At 37.3% G+C, this 24,914-nt stretch overlaps 1 protein-coding gene across 7 annotated transcripts in view; it reads left to right on the forward strand.

Moving 5' to 3' along the window:
* Nucleotides 1-24,914, forward strand: part of Sms (spermine synthase) — a 163,890-nt gene that overhangs the window by 82,435 nt on the left and 56,541 nt on the right. For all 7 annotated transcript variants that reach the window (XM_090377410.1, XM_090377411.1, XM_090377412.1 and 4 more), the window contains exons 2-3: nucleotides 8,474-8,544; nucleotides 22,098-22,218. In XM_090377410.1, the coding sequence (XP_090233536.1) occupies nucleotides 8,487-8,544; nucleotides 22,098-22,218 (179 nt within the window). In that variant the 5' untranslated portion in view covers nucleotides 8,474-8,486. The remainder of the gene's footprint in view (nucleotides 1-8,473; nucleotides 8,545-22,097; nucleotides 22,219-24,914) is intronic.

Genomic DNA, 24,914 nt, shown 5'->3' on the forward strand with positions numbered 1-24,914 from the left:
TTTTTTTTTGTTGTTGAAGAGTTCACAGGGAATAAGAGGAGGAGGTCAGACTGTGGGGTCAAAGAAAGTTGAAATAATAGTGAAGACAGTCCACCATGGATTTAGGTGAAGTAGGGGTAGGGAACAGGATTAAACCTTGCAGGAGCAGGTGCCTCTATGTATTGATCTAGCACCCAGTTGAATGCCAGCAGTGATCCCATACTCTAAATTGGGTGTCAGCATGAATCCTACCCATAAAGGATCCTATCATGTCTTGGCTGAATTGCAGACACTTTCAAATTCAACCCTAATTCACTGCTTTTTTTCAACAGTGACCTGTATTTGTTAAGTAATTCTGCTGGTCTCCTACTCTTAATATCATTAGTGCTAACATGTACAACTATATCACCTTTTGTGCCCTTAAAAGATGATATCCGCTCTGCAACGTCATCAACCTTTCCCCTGGCAGACATACCTTGGTCCTGTTCCACCTATCCTTTTTACAAAGCATTTTCCCTCCCTAACAATAGTCACCAACAACTACTAGTTCCTGTGGGACCAGCTCATTCTGCCTTGGGGGTTGCTGATGTGTTGCATGATGACCAAGTGCAAGCTCTGGCGTTGGTGTGGGCAGCTGATAGCTTGATGAGCCCCTCAATTTAGATCCTTCGAGGGCATCCACCCTGTCCTTCAAGCTCTCATATAGGCCCATAACAACGCCGAGTTGTCGCCTGATTTTGTTACACGCCTTGCATCGCACACACACAAAGACATCCTCCATGGCAATATCATGTCCCATACCCGATTGCTCCACAAACATCATGCAAGCAGTGCATTTTAAAAGGCTCTGATTCAGAGGGCAACTGCCACCCTCAGTTCTCTGAGCCACAGCTCTCCCATTAGCTTGAGCCTTTTACTTTGCTGCTCTGGTGTTGAGTCATGATTTCAATTTAAATTCAGTACAAAAATTATAACCCTAAACTTGTATCCCAACACAGTTATTATGCTATATATATTTTTCAGTATCAAGTATTATCTAAGAGTTCCGTTTATATAACTTCCGTATCAAGTGATGTATTAATTATGTTACGTTTGTAATCTAAGTCGTTATATGTATTTAGTTAAAGGTACAATTAATTGACAACAAAGTTTAACTAAATTAATAGATTTTACTGATTAATTGACTATTATATACTGTACTATACTAAGCTTAAGCTATCTAGTTCAGGATAACGCTGTGTTGTATAACAATGGCGGGAAGTTACGAACGGTAAATCTACGGACACTTAAGTATTAATTAACTTCCAAATCTCGCTGCTGTCTCAATTCAGAATAAACTAAGGATTCTGACTAGGTCTATAAGCTGCTTATATAAAATAATTTAATGTAACAATTGGTCAATAAAGCGGCTAAATATGGCTAAAAAAACTTCTCGTTCAGCGGAGATAGCTGCAACTTGTAACACGTGGATTTGATACCCGTACCAATACTTTTATGCATTTACAAGGCTGAGTAAAGAATAAATACACCAGATTAATCAGAAAATCACAAAATAATGCTATACTACTAAATTTAAATCAAAAGTTTTTAGAAAAAACAATTTAAAATCAATAAATAAGAAAATCCACCTAGCGGATTTGAGCACGTCTGAGTCCCACTAGCCTCGTCAGCAGACAAAATACTTACACTTTGAATTGCATCATCCCCTTAACACAAAAAAAGCAGTCCTTTATAATCAAATTTACAATGCTATAAAATACAGTTCCACACATTACGACCTTAATAATGAACGTCAATATCTTACAAGTAAATTCATATCTAGGAAATATCCTATTCAATTAATCAAACAAACTATTATCACAGTCCAAAATAATATTAACAACCCACCCAAACACATTTCCAATAATAATTCACGTATTATCCTCCTTTACCATAGTAATTTTGCCAATCAATTCTGCTGTTTATTCAAAGGTACCGATATCACCATTACATTCTCATCTTATAATAAACTAGTTTCATTATTCAACTCATAAAGACACACAAAATTACCACATTAGTGACATGAATAATATTGTCTACTTAATAAAATGTCAACATAACTGTAATGCTTGCTACATTGGTAGCACCACCACAAAATACAGTTCTATCAAAACATCAAACACACATGCATACTACCACTACAATAGCTTTAGGACGGGACAGTCCAATACCGAATTAGCAACACATGTTCAATCCCACAACCACACCCCTTAGTAGATTCAGCCATTCCTATTATCAAATTAAAATCCAGTTTTAAAATTTTCCAATACGAAGCCCTAGTTATAGAATGGTTTTGCCATCATTCCACTCTCCAAGTATTAAATTCCAAACTACCTTTATAACATAGCACCAGTCTGGAATCTCATGCACTTGAGATTCCCACGTGTATCCAGGAGCATCACGGAAACTTAGTCTTCTTAAATGCATGCATTTACTCTCATTCTACCATTGCCTACTTAATTGCCTACTGAAGATGTGTAAAACGAAAGCTGCTTGTTATGGCTATTGGCCTTCTGTTTTCAGCCATATAATTTGAAATGTTGCAACTTGCAGAACTTAAGCCTTTCTTCCTAAGCACACCCCTTTGTTCCTCTCACCAGTCTTGTTGCTCTTCTCTGTACTCATTCTAGCAACGCTACATCCTTCCTAGAATGAGACCTCCAGACCTGTACACAGTAATGAAGGTGTGGCCTGACCATTGCCTTATACAAAGGGGTAATCACCTTGTCTCTGCTAGCAAAGTTCCTGTATATCATTGACAAAACTCCTTAACCTGCTGGCAGCCCATCTGCAATGCTCAGAGAACTTCATATCTGCCTGCACAATTACCCCAGGTCTTTTTCATTCTCCACCTCTCTGAGTGCAGTAGTACACGGTACGTTTCTCTTGGGTTACTGCTACCCATATGCAGTACTTTGCATATGTTAATGTTAAACTTCAGTTAACACTTCTCAGCCCATCTGCCTAACGTTTCTAGATCCTGTTGCAGTAGTGTACTGTCTTTAGTGTCATTGACAACCCTGTCAATCTTTGTATCATCTGTAAACTTGGACATTAAGCCTGGTATACCTTCATCGATATCATTAATAAATACACAAAACAACAATAGGCCCAGCACCGAACCCTGGGGGACTCCACTAATAACATTAGTCCACATAGAGCAGTGTCCACTTATTACCACTCTCTGCCGTCTCCAACTCAACCATCCCATTATCCATTGCAGTAACTTGCCCTTAATGCCATACTGCTCCAATTTGCAAATCAGCTGTCTTCCATGTGGAACAGTATCAAAAGCTTTCCTGAAATCCAAGTATATGATATCAAAAATTATTTGTTGCATCCAATTCGTTTGTGACCGCATCATAGTATCCAATCAAATTGGTCAGACAAGACTTCCCCTTAACATAACCATGCTGTGTCTGAACTATTACTGAAGTCTTGTCTAGGTGATCTAGTATCACCTCTTTAATCAGTGACTGCATTATTTTTCCTGGAACAGAAGTTAAGTTAAAATAAGTCTAATTATTTGTCACCCTTTGAAACCCCATTGTGAATTGGGGATACATTTGGGGACCTCCCCTGAATCTAAGGATACTCTCATAATTATGGCTATGGGTTTGCTAACTTCCCTCGCTGCCTCCTTTAATCTAATTGTATAGATTCCATCCACCCCAGGTGCCTATTTTATGTTTACCTTCAACAATTTCTCCTTGCCTTTGCTCTCAGTTATTACAAAATCACTTAGCTCCATGTTAGTGTTTGATAAACGTCTGGTATGAAAAGTCGAGTAGCCTCCAATATTAAGTCACTGAACGCTTCCCATTTAGAATTCAGTTGGTAACATCAGTTGATCCCACTGTAGTCACCTTTATGAAAGCAAAAACCTTTCCCTTTACCCTTGATGGTGGTTACATCTTTAAGTAAATCTTGCATCAGTGCACTGTGATCACTGTCACCTAGTGATTCCTTTATCTGCAAATTCTTAATGCATGAATAATCACTGCTGATAATCAGATCAAGTGTATTACTCCCTCTGGTTGCCCCTTGAACATGTTTCTGTAGAAAACACCTCTAATAAATACACATCTTGCTATCATGAGAGTGACCAACCCACAAATTCCAGTCAATATCTGGAAAGTTAAAATCCTGCATTACAAGACATTCTGATTTACTGGCCCACTCTATTTCTCTGCACAATTGTTTGTTGTATTCATTAGGCCTTATAACACACTCCTCTCATTTTCCCTTTCCCATTGTTTGTCATACTAAACATTACACTGTCCACCCATGTCAGCTGGATGCATTTCCTTAGATTTTTTCTTAACTAACAGCATAACCTCCCCTCCCTTCCTACCCTGTGTATCCTTTCTGTACACACTGTAATCCCCAAATTCTAATTCTGCTCTGCTTATATATCTGCGTGATACCACATCTCTGATATCCCAACAATATCTGCCTTTGATGCCTTGATCAGCACTTCAAATTTATTTACTATACTTCTAGCATTGGTGTACATGCATGTATACTGCTAGTTGGGGGGGATACAAGGACTAATAGATGAACAGTAGCCACTGGCAGAGGTGGAAGTGATTCTTGCAGTGCTTCTATTCAAATGAGCAGAAGTCTGAAAAACAAGATGCAGGATATTTCAGAGACTGCTGGTAGTCATTGCGTTACAAGTAAACACATGGGTTGTGTTAGGGTAGCTAAGAATAGAAACAGGTGCATGTATACCTGCGTGTACACCAATGCTAGGAGTTTGGTAAACAAATTTGATGAATTTGAGGTATTGCTCAAAACATCAAAGGCAGATATTGTTGGGATATCAGAGACGTGGTGTCACACAGATATAAGTAATGCGGAACTGGAATTTGGGGAATACAATGTATATAGAAAGGATAGACAGGAGGGGAGGAGGGGTTATGCTATTAATTAAGAAACACATAAAGTCAAAGGAAGTGAAGCCAGTTGACATCGATGGACAGGGCAGTGTCGAGTCAGTTTGGTGTGACATAAGCATAGGGAAATCAAAATTGAGAGTAGGAGTGTGCTATAGGCCTAATGACTCTGATGAGTATAATAATATATTGTACAGGGAAATAGAGTGGGCCAGTAAATCAGAGAGTCTTATAATGGGGGATTTTAATTTCCCAGATATTGACTGGAATTTGTGCGTTGGTCACTCGCACACTAGCAAGGCTTTTGTGGATTTATTGGATGATTGTTTTCTACATCAGCATGTTCGTGAGGCAACAAGAGGGAGCAATACTCTTGATCTGATTATCAGTAGTGATTCTTCATGCATTAAGAACCTGCAGATAAATGAACCACTAGGTGGCAGTGATCACAGTGTGTTGAAGTGGGATTTACTCAAGGAGGTAACTACCATCAGAGGTAAAGGGAAGGGTTTTTGTTTTCGTAAAGGCGACTATGATGGTCTGAGACAGTATTTAAATTCTATACAGTGGGACCAACTGATGTTGTTACCAACAGCAAACTCAAAATGGGAAGCATTCAAGGAACTAATCTTGGTGGCTACCAGGCTTTACATACCAACTAAGAAATATTGTTCAAGGTTTAGGCCTAAATGGTTGTCAGATGGACTAATGAGACATGTGGCAGAGAAGAAAAATGCATGGGATACATACAAATTAATGGGTGACATGGAAGCCTATGATAGATATAAGTTGGTCTGTAACCAAGTCACAAAGGAGATTAGGCAGGCAAAGGCAGACTACGAAAAATCCTTGGCAAAGGATGCAAAGAAAAACAGGAGTTCTTTACATACTTGAACTCGAGAAGGAAAGGGATGAATCAGATTGGTCTACTGGATATTGATGGTTCAACAGTTGAGGATCCTGCTCAGGTGGCTAACAATCTAAACGAGTATTTTGCATCTACATTCACGCATGAGGAGTTATTCAGGAAGGAGAATGATGTAGGTAAAGTAAACATTGGCAGTGAGCTGGATGATTTTGTAATAACTGAGAGGAAAGTGGAGGAGAAATTGTTGAGGATAAACATAAAAAAGGCACCTGGGGTGGATGGGATCTATCCAGTTATATTAAAGGAGGCAGCAAAGGAAGTATGCAAACCCCTAGCCATAATTATGAGAGCTTCTTTGGACTCAGGGGAGGTACCCATAGACTGGAGATGTGCAAATGTAACCCCAATTCACAAAGGAGGATCAAAGGCTGACACAAGTAATTATAGACCTGTTAGTTTAACTTCTGTTCCAGGTAAATTAATGGAGGCACTGGTTAAAGAAGCACTGCAGGATCATCTAGACAAGAAGTCAGTTATAGCTCAGACGCAGCATGGTTTTGTTAAGGGCAGGTCTTGCCTGACCAATTTGATTGGATACTATGTAGTCACAAAAGAACTGGATGCAGGGAATAACTTTGATATTATATATTTGGATCTTAGAAAGGCTTTTGATACTGTTGCACATGGAAGACTGCTGCACAAATTGGAGCAGTGTGGCATTGGAGGCAAATTGCTGCTATGGATAAGGGGATGGTTGAGTGGCAGAAGACAGAGTGGTAATCAATGGACACTGCTCAACGTGGACTAATGTTATTAGTGGAGTTCCTCAAGGTTCAGTGTTGGGTCCATTGTTGTTTTCGGTGTTTATGAATGATATTGATGATGGGATATCAAGTTTAATGTCTAAGTTTGCAGATGATACAAAGGTTGGCAGGGTCGTTAAGGACACTACTGACGCTATGCTGCTGCAACAGGATCTGGAAAGGTTGAACAGATGGGCTGAGAGGTGGCAAATGAAGTTTAACATTGACAAATGTAAAGTACTACATATGGGTAACAGTAACCCCAGAGCAATGTATCAACTCTGCGGTACTACACTGACAGTGGTGGAGAATGAAAAGGACCTGGGGGTAATTGTGCAGGCAGATATGAAGTTCTCTGAGCAGTGCAGACGAGCTGCAAGAGTAGCTCATGGTGTCTTGTCAATGATATACAGGAATTTTTCTAGCAGGGATAAGGAGGTGATTATTCCCTTGTATAAGGCAATGGTTAGGCCACATCTTGAGTACTGTATACAGGTCTGGAGGCCTCATTTCAAGAAGGATGTAGAGCTGCTGGAACGGGTACAGAGAAGCGCAACAAGATTAGTAAATGGAACAAAGGGTTGCTCTTACGAAGAAAGGCTTAAGTTTTGCAAATTACAGAGTCTGGAGACTAGGCACCGGCGAGGTGATCTGATAGAGGTGTATAAGGCTTTGAATGGTTTGAGCATGCTCAATGCCAATGGGATTCTTCATCCTTCTCAGAATAATCACCTCAGAGGGCATAAATTCAAATTGAGGAAGGACGGATGTCGGATAGATGTGCGGAAATTTGCCTTTGGCCAGCGGGTGGTTGGTTGGTGGAACCGACTTCCATCACTTGTTGTTGAAGTTGATAGCCTAAACAAATTTAAAGCTCAACTGGACAGGTATTTCGAACGAACGGAGGGGTGAAATGGGAGAGGGTTTTTTTTTTTTTTTTTTGGCTGATGCTGAATAAGCTTGCTTTCTTGCATCATATGCCTCTACTAATGCTAATGCTATACATACACCCATCCTTTTGCTTAGTTACTCTAACAGCCCATGTATTTACTTGTTTTATGATGACTCCCAGCAGCTCTTGGAATCCCCAGCAACTTGCTCTCTAGGCTGCTGCTCATTACAATAGAAGCAATGCAAAAATCACTTTCACCTCTGCCTGTGACTACTGTTAATCTTTTAGTCTGAATCCTCCCCAAGCTAGCAGTTTTCTGACCTGCCTAACACTGCCTCGATAGCATCAGCAAATATTCTTGCACCCTTTCTATTTAAGTGTATCCCATCCCTATACTAGCAGTCTCTCCTTTTAGCAAGCACAGACCGTGCTGAAAAAAATTCTACCCCGTGAGCTTGCATAATCTCTCCAGGGCCGAACTGATTGGCAAGGCTGTCATAGTATACTCCCTCCTATTGTGTGTTCCTAACTCGTGACTTTTTTCACCATTGACCTCTACTTGTTAAGTAAATCTACAGATCTCTTACTCTTAAGGTCATTAGTGCCAACGTCTATCTGCCCTACAGTGTTGTCAACTTTCACCCTTGGTAGACATATCCTGGTCCTGTTCACCTATCCTTTTTGCATAATATATTCCCAGTCTCCCTGACAATAGTCACCAACAGTAACTACTTCCTGTGGGAACAGCAACTTTAGAATCTCTCAGATCACTTGTCATATCATTTGAATGTTACTTCATTGGACACTCTGCTTTTACACTTATGCAAGCATCAGATCTGTATGCTGGTATCTTATTTTAAATGAGTGGATTCAGTGCAATGAGGAATTCATTTATCTTTTTCTAATAATTTTATATAGGCAGAAGGAATAGCTGTATAATACTGAGAAATTAATCTTGTATTGTGATCGGTCACTTTTTATTTTTATTTGCTAGTGAAGGCATACCAATGGCCAGGACAGAGATGTTAGATGTATATATGGACCCTATCAAAATTGCTGATTCAGGTATGTGTTATAATTAAGTCAAAAGAAGTAGCACTTCCATCTCTCTTTCAGCTAACCATTACTAAATAAACCATTATTAAATAAACTGTTACATATACACATATTTGTTCATACAAATGGTATATGTATGAATGATAAAGATAATGCCAAAATAAATCATTTATGTGATGTGTTGAATAGCACAATTGCAGGTAATGGATTAAAAAAGAATACTCCTTACTGCAAGTTTCAACTAGAAAATGAGCTTTAAAATAAATTTCAGAGAATAACTGCTCTGGGCTTAAATTTGCAAATTAAAATTTATAACTTGAATTATTATGTGAATCTCTGCAACTTTAGGGATATCTAAAGAACATCTGCAAAATGGATCTCCAAGTGACTTGTGGAAGAAATGAAAAGACATTTGGTTTTCTTAGCAACTTTTGTACCATTTTAGTTGCAAAAAGGTTCGTTTTTAAAAAGCTATTGTGATGCAGAAACATGCAATCCAAGGAATTGTCATAAAACATCTCCGTGTACAAAAAAAAAAAAAATTCCATGTGTCCAAGCATCATCCAGCAGAATTTTAAATTTTCATACCTTCTGTTCTATACATGATAAAATCAATCTGTAAAAAGGGTCAGTGTAAGAATTTATTACAGTTTTACATACATTTATTCTGCCTGTTTTATTGACTTCCGTGGACTTGCAGTAAAGGATTGTTCTACAGATGCCACACTTTCCTCATTTACACTTGACCTTCCAAATAATGGTTTATTATTGACGGAACTTGTTTCTTTAAACTTTTTCATCCAGTTAGTTATGTAATTCCTGTGTGGCGCATCTTTGTAATAGGTTCTAGATCTTTTTTGTACTGCAATTACAGACTTTAACTCTGCCAACCACAGCACACAATTTACTTTCTCTTCTATTGAAACCATTTGGTCAAGCCTAATTCTGCAAAAAAAAAAAAAATTTTTGCTGAACTACAATAAAATAAATAAATGAATCAGTTAGTACATACTAAACTTCACTAAATTATATTTCTAACGTTTTTTACAGATTGATTTTTATCATGTATGAAACGGAAGTTGAGAAAATTTAAAACTGCACAAGGACTTTGTGTGTGTGTGTGTGTGTTCACCATGTCCATCCGTCCACATGTAATAGAGCGACTCCCAGTGGGTGGAGTTTTTTATATTTGGGCCTTTTAGAAATCTTTGTTGTCATTCCAAATTCCATTAAAATCAGACAAATAGAAATCCAGCAATTATTTCTTTTTTTTTTTTTTTTTCTATATAATTTGTATGGAAAAAAGTAATTCATATATTAAATGCAGTATTGTTAGCTTTAGACAGTCTGTGTACGCTTTTCATATATTATGTAAGACTTGTGAACGGGACATTGCTTGTGGGCACACACTGAGAGAGACTGTGTAGTTGTAATTAATATAAATGCTAAGTTTATAGAATGTGAAAACTAGCATTTTATTACGTTTAAGGAGAACTATATTTACTCTTAATTTCTGTTAATCAAAGAAAAGGGCAGGAGAAATTGAAGCACCAGTTAATGTACACACCACAAATGCATTGTGGTGTGTACATTAACTTATTTGACTTTTTGGGTGTTATCCACCCAGAATTTTCTAGGAAGAGGAATTGAGATGTTATGTTGCACAAGCTTGGGGTTGGGGGAAACAAGTAACAACTGACAATACAGCAGTGCCATTTCAACAGATGGTGCATGACCTCAATGCAGCTCTGTGTGCAGCACTGGGACATGAAGTTGTTCCCTATCCTCTCTATAGTTGTGATTTACTATTCTGTATAATCTTCCATCTTCAGCAGATACACAAAATTATAATATATAATCTTCCATCTTCAGCAGATACACAATTACTGAGCTTTTTCCAATATTTGGTTATCTAGTACAGGAACTCCCCAACTTACGCAATAATCGATTTTATGTAAGTTTTTGCTGACCGGTGGAAACTGAAAAAAATATGGAAATGTATTTTGCATCTGTAGGGATAAATGGGGTGATATTGTGAATATATCGTAATATGAACCCAATAACATCTCTTTAAAAGGTCATATTTACAATGGAAATTGCACTACACTTTCATATCATCATATGTTCCTGTTATAAGAATCAATTTTAAACGCCTTTGATTTTTTTCTAAAGCACGTTTCTGGAGGTCACGACCATAAAACGATAAAAACAATTTGCACTTTCCAGTTTATTGGGCTTTTCTGTTAGTTCATCTAATTATAAACGGTCAGTAAACTTGATCTTATTGCATTTGTGATCATACTGATAACTGCAACTGTGTGAGGTTTTTGCGTTATTATGGCGAAATGTGTTCCCCTTCACTGAAATTTTTAATCATATAAAAAATAAGTACGGCAAACCCTAACTAACCCCAGTTCGTGGCAAGCAATGGGTGGTTTAATAGGTTCAAGCATTGTGCTAGGTTTCCACGTTAAAGTATGTGAAGTCGCCAGTGCCGATTCTGCAGCTTCAGAGAAATTGTGACGTGTTGGAAAAAATTATTGAAGAAGGCGGCTGTTCAACGCATCAAATTTTTAACATTGAAGAGACTGCTCTGTATTGGGAAAAAAAATTCTTGATCAAACATACATTGCCAAAGAGGAAAAGATAGGGCCACGCTCTTGCTTGGGGCTAATGCAGTGGGAGATTACAGGTTAAAACCACTGCTTGTGTACCATTCTGGAAATCCTTGTGCATTTAAGGATTTTCAGAATCAGTAAAGCCACCCTACCCGTGCATATCTGATCGAACCAGAGAGCTTGGATAACAATATCTCTTTGAGGATTGTTTTTTAAATGCTGCTTCATTCCCAAGATTAAAAAATATTGTAAAGACAATGACATTCCTTTCGAGATTTTGCTTCTATTAGATAATGCTCCTGGACATCCTACACATCTAGATGATTTAAATTCAAACGTGAGAGTCGTATTTCTACCGCCAAACATGACTTCACTCATCCAACTTGTGGATCAGGATGTTTTTTCGAATTTAAAAGCATACTATTTATGCACAACATTTGCTCAGGCATTGTCTGCATTAGACGGTGAGAAAAATTTTATGTTAAGAGACTTTTTGAAATCTTGCAATATTTACCATGCCATCTTAAACATAATTAAGGCATGGGCAGAAATTACTAAAAGTTGTTTAAATGGCGCGTGGAAAAAAAAATATGCCCACTGCATGTAAAAGGATGTGAACAACATGAATCATATGAAGAGGTTACAGGTAAGATTGTAAAGGTTGCAGAGCTATTTCAGTTGGAGGTTGATGCCAGAAATGTGGAGGAGTTAGAGGAAGAAGAGAAGGAATTATCTAATGAAGAACTTGTTGACTTGCAGGCAGTGATAGTGAAAGAAGAAAATGCTGACGAAGCTCAAGATGAACCAAATGAGGAGCAGAGGTGCTTCACCAGAGAAGTGGCAATGGCGAGGTTTGAGAGGATGGAAACTGACAAAAAATGAATGTTAAAAGTTAACGGAGGGGTGAATTAGGGCTCACAATACCGGTCAAAATCTTAATCCTGGTATTTCGGTATTTTTAATTTATGAAACTGGGATACCGTATTCAAAAATATTTTTTGCAATAGATTAATGACAATTAAGTGCAATAAAGTAAAGAAAAAAACAAGCAATTACTTGAATTCACGTTTTAACTCAAACTTTTATTACAATAATAAATAATCTAGCAAAAATTATTAAACATACAATTATTCTAAAAACAAAAAAATAAGCATCCAAATACCTGTCTGAATAAAGTGAGCTGTTAAACTCAATAGTGTTATCATTTAAACTGGATCTAATTTTGGTACATATTTAATTAGCAGCAGAAAATGTCCTTTTGGATTCTCTGCTGATTGGTGCTTTGTACTCATACTGAGATAGTTGTAGAAGAGTTGCAGTTTAACCCCCCCCCCTTATTCCCTCAGCTTCAAAAAATCTTATTTCCTTTTTATCAAAAATAAAAAATATTTCCTTTTTCACTTTTTATGGCACTATACCTGTATTAACTAAAGAAAGGGACTGACATTTAAGCTTGGTGAGGAAACCAAATCTAAGTTGAGGGGGTATTAATTTTTATTTCCCTGTACCTTAGTATTGCCGCAGTGACCATTGATATGATTTCGTACAGCAGCTCCCCTTAAGCACTAAGCCCCACAAGGCGCCTCCGTAGCCAGGTAGGAAGTAGCAGCAGTGCGTAGCATACGCTTCTTGATTAGACCGGGGTTAGAGCCCGTCACCACCACATACGGAGAATGCGGAAAGGTCAGGGAATGACCAACCCATATTCCCGGAGCAATATGGCCTGAGTTGCTAATGCTCCTAAAAACCAAACAACAAACAAACAACAAGCCCCACAAGCTACCTGACTGCGTTAAAAAATGAGAATTTCCAGAGGCCGAGGGATATGCCCCTTCCCCATGAGTATATATATTATATATTGTATACATATATGTGAGCTGTCAGTTTCTCAAGAGCAATGACAGAAATACAAACAAAAGTCATTTTATCATACAAATCTACTTATGATACATAACTGGTGTTCATTTATATCTAATCTATTAATTTTTTCTCATTTAATCTGTTAATACATGTTATTGTTTCCATAAAATTTCTCTCAATTAACAATCTCAACTCTCTATAGCTTTAAACACTAAACTAATTCAATCTTAATCACTTCCTCATATTTCTCTTAATCACCGATATCAATTCTTTTCACAACATCAATCCATAAGTTGCTGACTTAATGCTAACAGTTCCATGTAATCTTTCTTAATTTAGCAATATCAATTTTCTTTGCAACTTCAACCAATAAACCAACTCAATACTAAACATTTCGTTATTTCTCGTGTTTCTACAACTTCAACCTTACTAAAAAATAATCTCCCACTTTATATAAGTACCATTTCCAAAACACAGTTCAGAGGACTTGCCTTCCTTCTCTTTCACAGTGGGATTCCTTTGTGCAAGTTCCTTCTACAGAATGCGGTAATCTCTCCCCCCCCACTTAGTTGAACTCTGTATAGCTGTTTCAGTACTGTCTTATTTCGAGAACAGTTCTCTGTTAATACTGAAGGAAATTACCACAGCAGTAGTAGAAGCCAGGGCACTATCTGACTGGCTTTTTATTCAACTTCCGGATTAACTTCTAGTACAAGAACACATGCCTGGCGGAACCCTTCCCTATATGACTGAACCCAGAACTACCACTGGAAGTCTGCAACCCCTCTGAACAACAACCATAAGGTGCTCGCACCAAACCCCTCTTTTGGTGTGAGCACCTTATTTATTTCCTTCCCATTTATTTATTGAATTGATTGCAAGTTACAATCACTCCTATAGCAACTCAAGCTGTCTTCAAAATGACAGTGAGGAATACAATCATTTGTACACAACTGGAGCTGAAAGTGGTGCTCTGCCTATCCAAGGCAAGTGCCTTTGGGCCAGGTAACGTCCATTATAAGATGACTAAATATCTTTCCTCAGAATCCATGGATCTCTTGCTCTGTCTCTATAATAGAATCTATGCTGAAGAGCACTTTCAGGACTCATGGCATATGGCAACCGTCATTGCCTTTCTGAAACCACGAAAGGATCCAAAAATACTAAAAAATTATTGTCTTATTTCTCTGACCAGCTGTTTGTGCAAAATCCTGGAAAGAATGGTCAACGCTCGCCTTATGTGGTATTTAGAAGCAAACTACCTTCTTTCCAGGACACTGTGGCTTCTGAAGGAACAGGTCAACACGCGACCATTTAATCCGACTGGAAACATCTATACGTGATGCTTTCCTAAAACATGAACACCAGGTGTCAGTTTTCTTTGTTTGTTTTTTGTTTGTTTATTTGGTTTTTAGGAGCATTAGCAACTAAGGCCATATTGCTCCGGGGATATGCGGTGGTCATTCCTTGACCTTTCCACATCCTCCGTATTTGGTGATCACGGGCTCGAACCCCGGTCTAATCAAGAAGCGTGTGCTACGCACTGCTGCACCTGGCTATGGAGGCGCCAGTTTTCTTTGACATGGAAAAAGTGTATGACACAGCTTGGAGATATGGAATCTTAAAAGACATGTATAATGTGTCTTAGGGGACACATTGCCATATTTATTAAAAACTTCCAGTCTTTCCAAGTTAGTGTAGGACCACTCTCTCTTCTTGCCATTTTGCCAAGAAGAGGGGGTTCCGCAAGGATCAGTTCTTAGTGTTACGCTTTTTGCCATCAAAGTAAACTATTACTGAACAACTTCCTCTAACTATAAACAGTGCCCTCTTTGTTGGTGATTTTAGCATGCTATTAACCACATCAACTCTTGGGAAATGGCTGATAGTTTCAGGTTCTCTCCGCAGAAGACCACTTTGTTGCAAACAGAATCTTCACCCTGAACCGGAACTTAAACTCGGACAAAATATCATTCCGGTAGCACCCAACCCAAATGGTGCTCATATTTGATAAGAAGTTGACATTTTAACCACATATTTGTCAACTACGGACCAAGTGCATAAGGGGATTAAACCTCCTACGTGCGATCTCCTCCGATAAATAGGGAGCAGAATGCTGCACCTTACTCCGTCTATATTGTGCACTTGTCCGTTCTAAATTAGACTACGGGTCCCAAGTGTATGCATCATCAAGAAACAGCATACTATGATGGCTAGATACAGTTCATCATCGGCCATCCGTGTTGCTACTGGAGCTTTCAGAACATCTCCTGTCCAGAGTTTATACGTTGATGCAGGTGAACCACCTCTGTCCCAGCGACGAAAGCAGTTGTCTCTGAAATATACTTTTAGAACTGAAATCCCTGCCAGGCAACTCTACGTGGACATGTGTTTTTGAGCCACTATGGGAAGCTCGACAACACCCATCAACACTGCCAACCGTCCCTTTTGTATCCGGGCCCAAGAGCTGCTCAGAGAGCTGAACATCATGGTGAACAATGTTGCTGAATCACCCAAGCAACAGCTTCCACCCTGGCATGCTCGCGTTCCATCATGTGATTTCTCCATCAAAAATTGGAGTAAGGCCACCATGCCATCTTCTGTTTACCAACAACTCTACACTGCTCACAGAGCCAAATACTCTGATTTCCTGCCTGTTTTCACTGATGGCTCGAAGTCAGAGTTCTGTTGGATCTACTGCCGTCTTTCCAGATAGCACTATATCTGGAAAGATTCCCCAAGGATGCAGCATATATATATACAGCTGAGTTGTATGCTATAGAGTTAGCTTTGGGCCATATTGAAACTCAAATTACCAAAGATGCATGGTGTATTCTGACTCATTAAGTATACTACAGGCTTTATCAGGAATTGGGTACAATCCTCACCCATTCCTGACCCATATCCAGCAGAGATTACCTGCTCTTTTTGAGCATTCCTTTGACATCCATTTCTGCTGGATCCCAAGCCACATTGGGATCAAGGGTAATGAATTGGCTGACACCACTGCCAGATCACTGCAGCCTGTTAGTCCCTTACACAGACTACAGGCAGCTAATACACTCTGCATTACTCTCCCAATGGCAACAATCTTGGCACGAGCAGGTCACTAACAAGTTATATCAGATAAAGCCTGTTATCCAGCATTGGCAGTAGAGTCTGCGCAGGAACAGTAGAGAGGAAGTTGTTCTAGCTCGCCTCCGCATAGGACATAGTCATCTTACGCGTGCATTCTTGCTGAGGGCAGATGACTCTCCTAAGTGTGAGGATTGTGGCACTTTTTATCATTCATATTTTAGCCGAATGTCCACGATATAGACAGCAACATTTTATGAATTTTAACGTTTTACCCCGTCTGACTCGCCTTATATACACTCGGTCAGATTTTATCTGACAACTACAATGTGTCAGCTGTTTTTAGGTTTCTAAAATCAAACCTTTTTGCTTTCATTTAAATTTATCTTTATATTAGTTTACCTTGTACATTATATATATTTTTATACATATTGACATAGTGCTCTAAGCAATTACATCACTACAATTTTTACTGTTATCTTCTTTGGGACATGGTTTTGGTGCATTATAGTTGCTGATATGGCATTAAAAACCCAACCAACCAACAATCGCCCCTTGTACTACTTTTTTATATGCAAGCTTATGTGCAAACCCCAGAGGGGTTTGCACACATTTACGTATCTCCCCCTATCTAATTTAAACCTGACCTGATCATGGTGTTATTCTTTAAACTCTCTTCTTCCTGTGGTGGGAAAAACAATATTTTTCCCAAACAGCGAAACGCTTTCATCTTTTACCTCTATATCACCTGTTCACAATACCTTTTTTGAATTGTATACAATGCACTAAGTATCGCATCCTCAAGTACCAGTGTACTAGAAGGATTAAACTATTGTTCAGAAGTTTTTAATTTTAACCCTTCTGCATCTGCTGATGCTATACTGATTTACTGATGCTATACCATTATAGCATCAGTAAATATTCTTGCTATACCACTATAGCATCAGTAAATATTCTTGCAGTGTAAACAGCAACTCCCTGACTTACTTAAACGCTATGCAAGTCGGAATTTCCCTCATGCTTGTGCAGCACTCAACTGTGCTTGCTGAATTGATTGAATAATTTCAATCAATTCAATACTAGTAAAAAAAAAAAAAAAAGGGTCAACGAACATATAAATAGAATTATTGTATTTATCTCATGCGCAGGAAAAATTACAAAAAAAGAGGAGATACAGATGATACAAAGGTTGGCAGGGTTGTTATTGACAGTAAAGACAGTATGCTACTGCAACAGGATCTAGAAAAGTTAGGCAGATGGGCTGAGAAGTTGCAACTGAAATTTAACATTGACAAGTGCAAAGTACTCCGTATGGGTAGCAGTAACCCAAGAGAAATGTACCAACTGTGTGGTACTACACTCAGGGAGGTGGAGAATGAAAAAGACCTGGGGGTAATTGTGCAGGCAGATATGAAGCTCTCTGAGCAGTGCAGATGGGCTGCCAGAGCAGGTCTTGGAGTTTTATCAACGATATATAGCAATTTTGCTAGCAGAGACAAGGTGATTATACCTTTTATATAAGGCAATGGTCAGGCCATACCTTGAGTACTGTGTACAGGTCTGGAGACCTCATTTTAGGAAGGATGTAGAGTTGCTAGAATGGGTACAGAGAAGGGCAACAAGATTGGCTAGAGGAACAAAAGGGTGCACTTACGAAGAAAAGCTTAAGTACTGGAAGTTGCAGCATCTAGAGACTAAGCACCTGCGAGGTGATCTGATTGAGGTATATAAGGCCTTGAATGGTTTGAGCAGGCTCAATGCTGACGGGATACTTCTGCTTGCTCAGATTAAGAACCTGAGGTGGCAGATTGAAATTGAGGAAAGACAGTTGTAGGATAGATGTGCAGAAGTTTGCCTTTAGCCACTGGATAGTTGATTGCTGGAACAGATTTCCATTTGTTGTTGTGAAAGTTGATAGCTTAAATAAATTTAAGACTGAACTAGACAAACATTTGGATTGACCAGATGAGTGGAATTGGAAGGGTTTTTTTTCCTTTTTTTTTTTTTTTGCTGCGCTTGCTTTCTTGTATCATACACCTCAACTAATGCTAATGATAAATTTTCTTTGGTGTTTTTTTTTTTTTTTTACAGCTGAATTTCATGCCGAATTCTCTATAATATCTCTGATTTATTCAGGTTCATGAAGATCTTTCAAGCTGATGCTTTTTTAACAGCACAGTATTTCTTGTATATAATAATGCTCCAACTTTTGCAATTCCCACACTAAATTTATTTATAACTTAACATTCTTTTATTGAGTAGTACATGAAAATTATCAAAAAGTAGCAACAAGGTGCATCTTTTTCACTCCAAGTTTAATCTTAAACAATTTTTCAATGCTCCCTTCTGTTGTCATTGTGGATTTGCCATTTTAATACATCTAATTCCTCTTAAAGGATTATTCTGAATAATCTGCTCTTTGATGTCTTTCTAAGACATCAAAGAGCAGATTTCTGGGTACTTTGTTATATGGTTTTTTTTTTTTTTTTTTTTTTTTTTAAATCATATGTTAAATATATGGGTTCGTGTTATATTCTCTTGGCTTTATGACTTATCTTATTGCAACTGTTTCATCTTGGTGTCGCCTGTTTGGCTTAAAATTTTTCTGTTCTTCTCTAAGATACTTTCAGAAGCTTTACTTGGTGCACTAAGGTGTGAAATTCCTCAATTTCCATTTTGTATATTGTTGTCCTCTGATTTGTTCATATGGAGAGGTCTGAAAGGCTGTAGTTAGGATTAGTGATTTTTTTTTTTTTTTCCTTCTTTTCTTTCCCTGAGATTTGTAAATCTGCGTGACATGCAAATTGACCTGTGAACAAACACTTGTACAGACAAATACAGTGTGGTATGGTCTTAGATGCATGCTATTACAAATAACAGCAGTATATCAATAAAAATTAATGTCTTTTCTTTTGGAAAATGACCTTTGAGTAGTGTGAAGTGCTTGCTGACACTTGCCTTCATTTTTCAGTCTAATTTTATCACCAGTTGTGACTATTGTCATAGCTTCTAACATTCAAATAATCCATCTTTTTGACTTAATTTGCCTATAGAATTGTCCTGGATAATGCCCAGTCAATCAAACATCTGAGTATTTCTCCAAGCTATTGCTACAACTTTCTTGCCCTGTATATTATCTTCAGAATAAATTGATTTATTGTGTAGTTCAGCTGCAGTTCTGTATTCCTTGTCTTGGCTTCTGTGATACCTGTTACTCTGGTATCACATTGACTTAATTCTACTAATTCCACTTTATGCCATTTACAATTCCAACATTGAATGTTCCCCTAGTATATTTAATGCTTCGTGTCATGATTCCTAATAAGCATAGCAGTGATCATGTTGACCCAAGTGATGTCATAGCTCCTATGTTCCTTGGATTATGGAAAAAATCTGAGGCTGGGTTTGCAGGAAACCAACTAGGTAATAGACCCCCAATGCCCGGTTCCTTTATGACTGGCTGCAGTAAAAAAAATTTTAATTTCGTTAAACCGGCAATTCTTCCCAATTTACATATCTGTTACCAGTATCTATGGTTCAGGCATTGTTTAAATGCTATATACTAAGAGAGAAAGAGATACCATAAAAAAATCTCTGCATATCCCCTTCTTCCATCATACAATAGGAAGAAGCAGTTGATATGTGCATGGGGTTTAATACACTTGCAGTATTTGTATTTAATGTACAAATTATTTGAATTGTTAGAAACAGAAAAATGGGTGATACTGCCCATTCCTGTATGCCTGACAGCTATTATTTTTATGCAAGGTCTTCAATCACTTGCTATTAGCTTCATTTATGACTGCAGCAAGTGTCCAAAAATTTGTGGTGCCACATTCTCCCTTCACCTTCCTTTGTTTTATCTTTGGGCAAAGGAATGCTATATACTAGCAACTCTCACATAGAAGAATTAAGAGCCAATATACAGCTTTTTTTTCATAATGTAAGTTGTATTTCAGGATTGACTCAACCTGAAAACAATGAAAAAGTTTGTATAAACTTTCTATCCAATTTTGAATGGTTAAAAACAAATAAGAATCAGCAAATATGCACTTTTATGCATGTTTAGTAGAATGTTTTATACTAATTACATTTGCTTATTTATTATTTTCATTATTTTTTTTTTTTTTACCCTTAAGCTTTGTCCAATTTTTAAAATTCAAATAACTCTGTAGCCATCCAGATATGTGTTTATAAACACTTTTGTTTTAAGTCCTAAATCTTGAAAGTACAGTTCACATGCTTTGAACCTGTATAATAAAATATCAAAACTTTTCAAATACTGGGGAGATTCCTTTGGATTGCAGAAATGCCAATGTATCGCCATTATATAAAAGCAGTTCTAAGAGTGAAGTTGGTAACTACGTACCAGTTAGTCTGACTTCAGTGGTAGGAAAAATCACAGGCAGTGATTAAGAGTGCAATCCAGGGACAATTTAGATAGATATGGCATTCTGAAGGGGACACACATGGCTTTTTTAAGGGAGAATCGTGTTCAACTAACTTAGTAGGCTATTTCGACAGTTTATTTGGATTTTAGCAAAGCATTTGACTCGGTCCCTCATGAGAGGTTACTGTGTAAGCTTGAATGGGTTGGGATTACTGATAAAATTCTAAGGTGAGTGGCTGCAGGGCAGAAGGCAGAGGGTTGTGATTAATGGATATTCTTCCAATTGGTGTAACGTTAGTAGTGGAGCCCGCCTCGGGCTTGGATCAAAGTACTGCAAAAAAAAAAAAAAAAACCTTGGGAGGTGCACTATGGCCACAGAAGCCGATGTGCCAACAACTACCAAAAAAAAAAGGATCAATTTGCAGATGATGTAAAGATTAGCAATTGTTAGTAACCAGTACCAAGCAGAGGTCCTTCAGGATGATGAACAAAATTCAAAGATGGTCAGAGAAGTGGCAGCTATGTTTTAATGCTGCTAAATACAAATGTCTTATGCTTGGGGAATAGCAACCCCCAATAAGTTATATACTTGGTGGAGTTGAATTAAAAAGTGGAGGAGGAAAGGGATCTGGGAGTTACAATATGGCAGATATGAAGCTTTCTGAACAGTGTAAACAGGCAGCCGGGAAACCCATGGTGTCCTGTCGATTTATCGGACATTATCCTGTAGTGATAGGGAGGTCATAATCCCACTGTATAAAGCAATTGTATGAACACATTTGGAATACTGTGTTCAAGTATGGAGACTTCATTTGAAAAAAGACAGAGCTTCTTGGAAGGGTCCAAAGACAGGCAACATTTAATGGTAATATGTGGCAGAAGGACAGCTATATGAGGAAAGACTTAGTATGAAGGTTACAGAGCTTGGGTCAACTGGGTGTGAGGAGGGAAGCATATAATTAATTTGTTTTTTCGTATCTACTTGGGTGGGTTTTTTTTTTTTTTTTTTTTTGCCAGTGCAGCAAAAGCCTGTGGCATCCTTGCATTATATTGCGATTGCTATCACTGTGTAGTTGCATTAAAGATGGTGAAAGGGGTTTGTGCTTGCATTTAGAAGCAATTATATGTATTTTGAATTTTCCTGTAGAAAAGCAGCAGTTGAGGGGTTTTTCTTATTTTATTTTTAAGAACAAGCATCTTAATATGCTTGCAGTTCATTGGATAATAGTGTGTTGAAGGTTCTCCAAGGTTGGGTGCCCTTAACGACTTATGCCATATTTCTTAAATCCATCGCTGAGGGAGACCTTAGTTTTCAAGAGGGGAATTGCAAAATATACTAGAAATATTTGTATTTTTTTTTTATTTTTAAAATTTTTTTTTTTTCTCCAGAAAAAACAAAATTTATTCATTCTTAGTATTAATAGTGATAAATGATGCAAGAAAACTTACTTTCTTGCATCATTTGCCAGAAGTAGTTACTATTTCATTTTAATTTTATAGCGAAATGTGTTTTACAATGAAATTTATTATTCTATTCGGTGTTTGGTTTTGGAGTACTTTACTTCTTAGAAAGTAAAGGAACCACCTCTTGTTTAATGGATTTTTATGTTTTTTATTAGATGAAGTAACCCAGGTAATTAAAGGTATAGAAGAGGTTCTAAAGCCCTTATCTTTGCAAAGGCAATATGAGCAGTATTTTGGGCCAAGTCTTTGTATTGTTTATGCAGCTGAAGATGGGAGGTAATTATATAATTTTGATACTTAAATAAATATAATTCTAAGTTATTACTGCTTTGTTCGTAATCCCTCTGATAATTCATAAAATTTAATTGAAAAGTATATATAAGATTTACTTGTAGCATTAATAATATTGCATAGCTGTGAATTCTCTGGATTTACAACGGAGAATCTGCCTTTTTTGAGTTGATTTGGCCATTTTGCATCTTGAAATAAGGGGAGATAAAAAAGCAAGCTTTTTTCCTGCAAGTTTATTTCCAGTGCAGTGCATGCATTGTGGCCAAGGGGTGGTACCCCACTCTCTCTCAATTTAGAAAGCAATTAAGATTAATTAAAGAACTTAATTGAAAACTAATATTTTGCATTGTGAAATTAAATGTTTTATTTTTCAAATAAAATTATGCATTTAACTCTTAACATTGCTGATGAATCTAGAAATGAGCTGAAACATTTCCTACCCTGTCAGTAAATTATTAAAGGCCTCCTTCCTTGCTAATTGCAATTACAAAAGACCAGAAATAATGTGTTGAATGTCAAAATAGGTTGACACTGTAAAACTTTACCTTAAGTTTTATGCTGATGTAATCCAAAGCACCATTGCAACCTCCACATACTGTGCCTCTTCATATCGTGATTTAAGGTATACTACGGGTATGATCATGTTCCCCAAAATGAACTATGGTGGGGGGGGGATTGTTCAAAGAACTAGCATTTCATATTGGAAACTGGGAAAAGTGAATACGGTATCTACTTGTATCTCTGCTCTTTATCCTATTGCCATATTTCCAAGAGGACGAAATTAGTTACTATATTCATTTTGATGTACAGTAGTTCTCGACTTTACAAATTAATTCATTCCTAGCGCACGTTTGTAAAGCGGGAATTAAATCCCATAGACAATGTTAAAAATATTGGTTACGTTCTCAACAATGAAATTAGTTAGCTAATTAGTTTGTTTAAACAATGATTGATTTATCCAAATAAATTAAAATGTAGCCTGTAAAATCAAGCAAATTATAATAATAAAGAAATTATTTATGACTTTCAAATTTTGAAGAATGTTTATTCTTAATCGACTAAATGCACACTCATTGATCACTTATTATTGGCTCTGCATTTGTTTCTAAGATAAATCTTCTATTTTCATTAAATTTCAATAGCATGCATAAACATTTTTTAACGAAATGCACAAAGTTGGAACTAACATGATTTGTGTGGAGTAGCAAGTTTACGAAAGCTTGGGATGAAGAGAAGATTCTGCAAATTTATTTGTTTTTCATATGATTGAAGATTTCAGTAAATGGGGAAACACATTCTGCCATAATAACGTGAAAAAAACCGCAATTCCAGCTATTGCTATTTTGGCAAATGCAATAACATAGTTTACTACCTGTTTATAATTGCTTCCAGTAACAGAAAAGCCCAGTAAACCAGAAAGTGCAAATTGTTTTTGTTTTATGGTTGTGACCTCCAGAAATGTGCTTTAGAAAAATGTCACAAAGGTGTTCAAATTGGTTCTTATAACAGAACATATGATAACGATGAAGATGTAGTGCATTTTAGTGATTTGAATTGGTAACTAATACAATTTGCACTATAAAACGACCCTTTAGACAGTTATATAACAAAAATTTGTTATAACGTGGAACGAATTACCAAAAAACATGTTGTTGGGTTCACATTACAATCTTTTCATGATATGATGGTGTCTCTGGAACGGATTAATATCGTAAAGCTGGGTGCACGCTATTGCATAGCTATGCACGCCGTTTGAAATGCAGTATTTATGAATGTTTAACATTCATTTTTTGCAATAATGTTCATATTTTCGATTTTTTTTATACTTAAAAAAAAAAAAAAAAAAACTTGTAAAGCTAACTGCCTGTATTCAGGCAGAGTAATTTTGTTGCAGAGTAATTTTTGTCAACAACAGGACTTCAGTTTTTATGGGTTTTTTCCATCACTGTTTGCCCCAGGAAACACTAGTACACCAAAAGAGAGTAATTGCTGTAGACACCCTCAGCTAGAGATGTAATAAAGGAGTATATCACTGGAATGCTAATTACAAACAATTATGGAAGGGAATATGGCTACCATTCATTACAAAAGTTCATTATATTCAATTACAAAGTAAATTGTAAACAGCACATGATATAGTTTCTTCAACTAGAGGTTGCACTTGATAGCAAAAAGTGATAGGAGCTAATCCAAACAGAATTTTTTTTTTTTTTTTTTTTTTTTTATGAAAACCCCAAACACGAAAGGTATCAAAACCTATAGCACCTAGTACTGTGCATGGGTTGAAGGAGAAGTATGGGGGGGGGGGTGCCGGAAACTTTGCTCTAGAGACTAAACATGGGTTTCACCACTTCAAGCCTCCAATAAGCAAAGTGGTGGTATTTCACCAGTTGATGAAAGTCATCTACCACCTACATGCATGAACTGACAAATGATTTATGGAGAAATCATGTTGCTTCACTTTGGCATTATAATAGGTCAGGCAGTTTGGTTTTGAGTTAGTTTTCTCAAAAGACTGAATTCCAGGGCATCAGAAATAAATACGTAGTAAATCAATAGGACTTAAGTAATGGCCACCAAAAGGGGGAAAAAAAACTTAAGGTTGAAGAAAAGTTAGATTATCAAAAAAGTTAAGAGTGGCGAAACTAAATGCAGCGTATTTTACAAGTGTGGTATTCCAG

This window comes from Mastigoproctus giganteus, chromosome 7 (genome assembly GCF_048544385.1).
Source record: "Mastigoproctus giganteus isolate SK-2022 chromosome 7, ASM4854438v1, whole genome shotgun sequence".
Lineage (NCBI taxonomy): Eukaryota > Metazoa > Arthropoda > Arachnida > Uropygi > Thelyphonidae > Mastigoproctus > Mastigoproctus giganteus.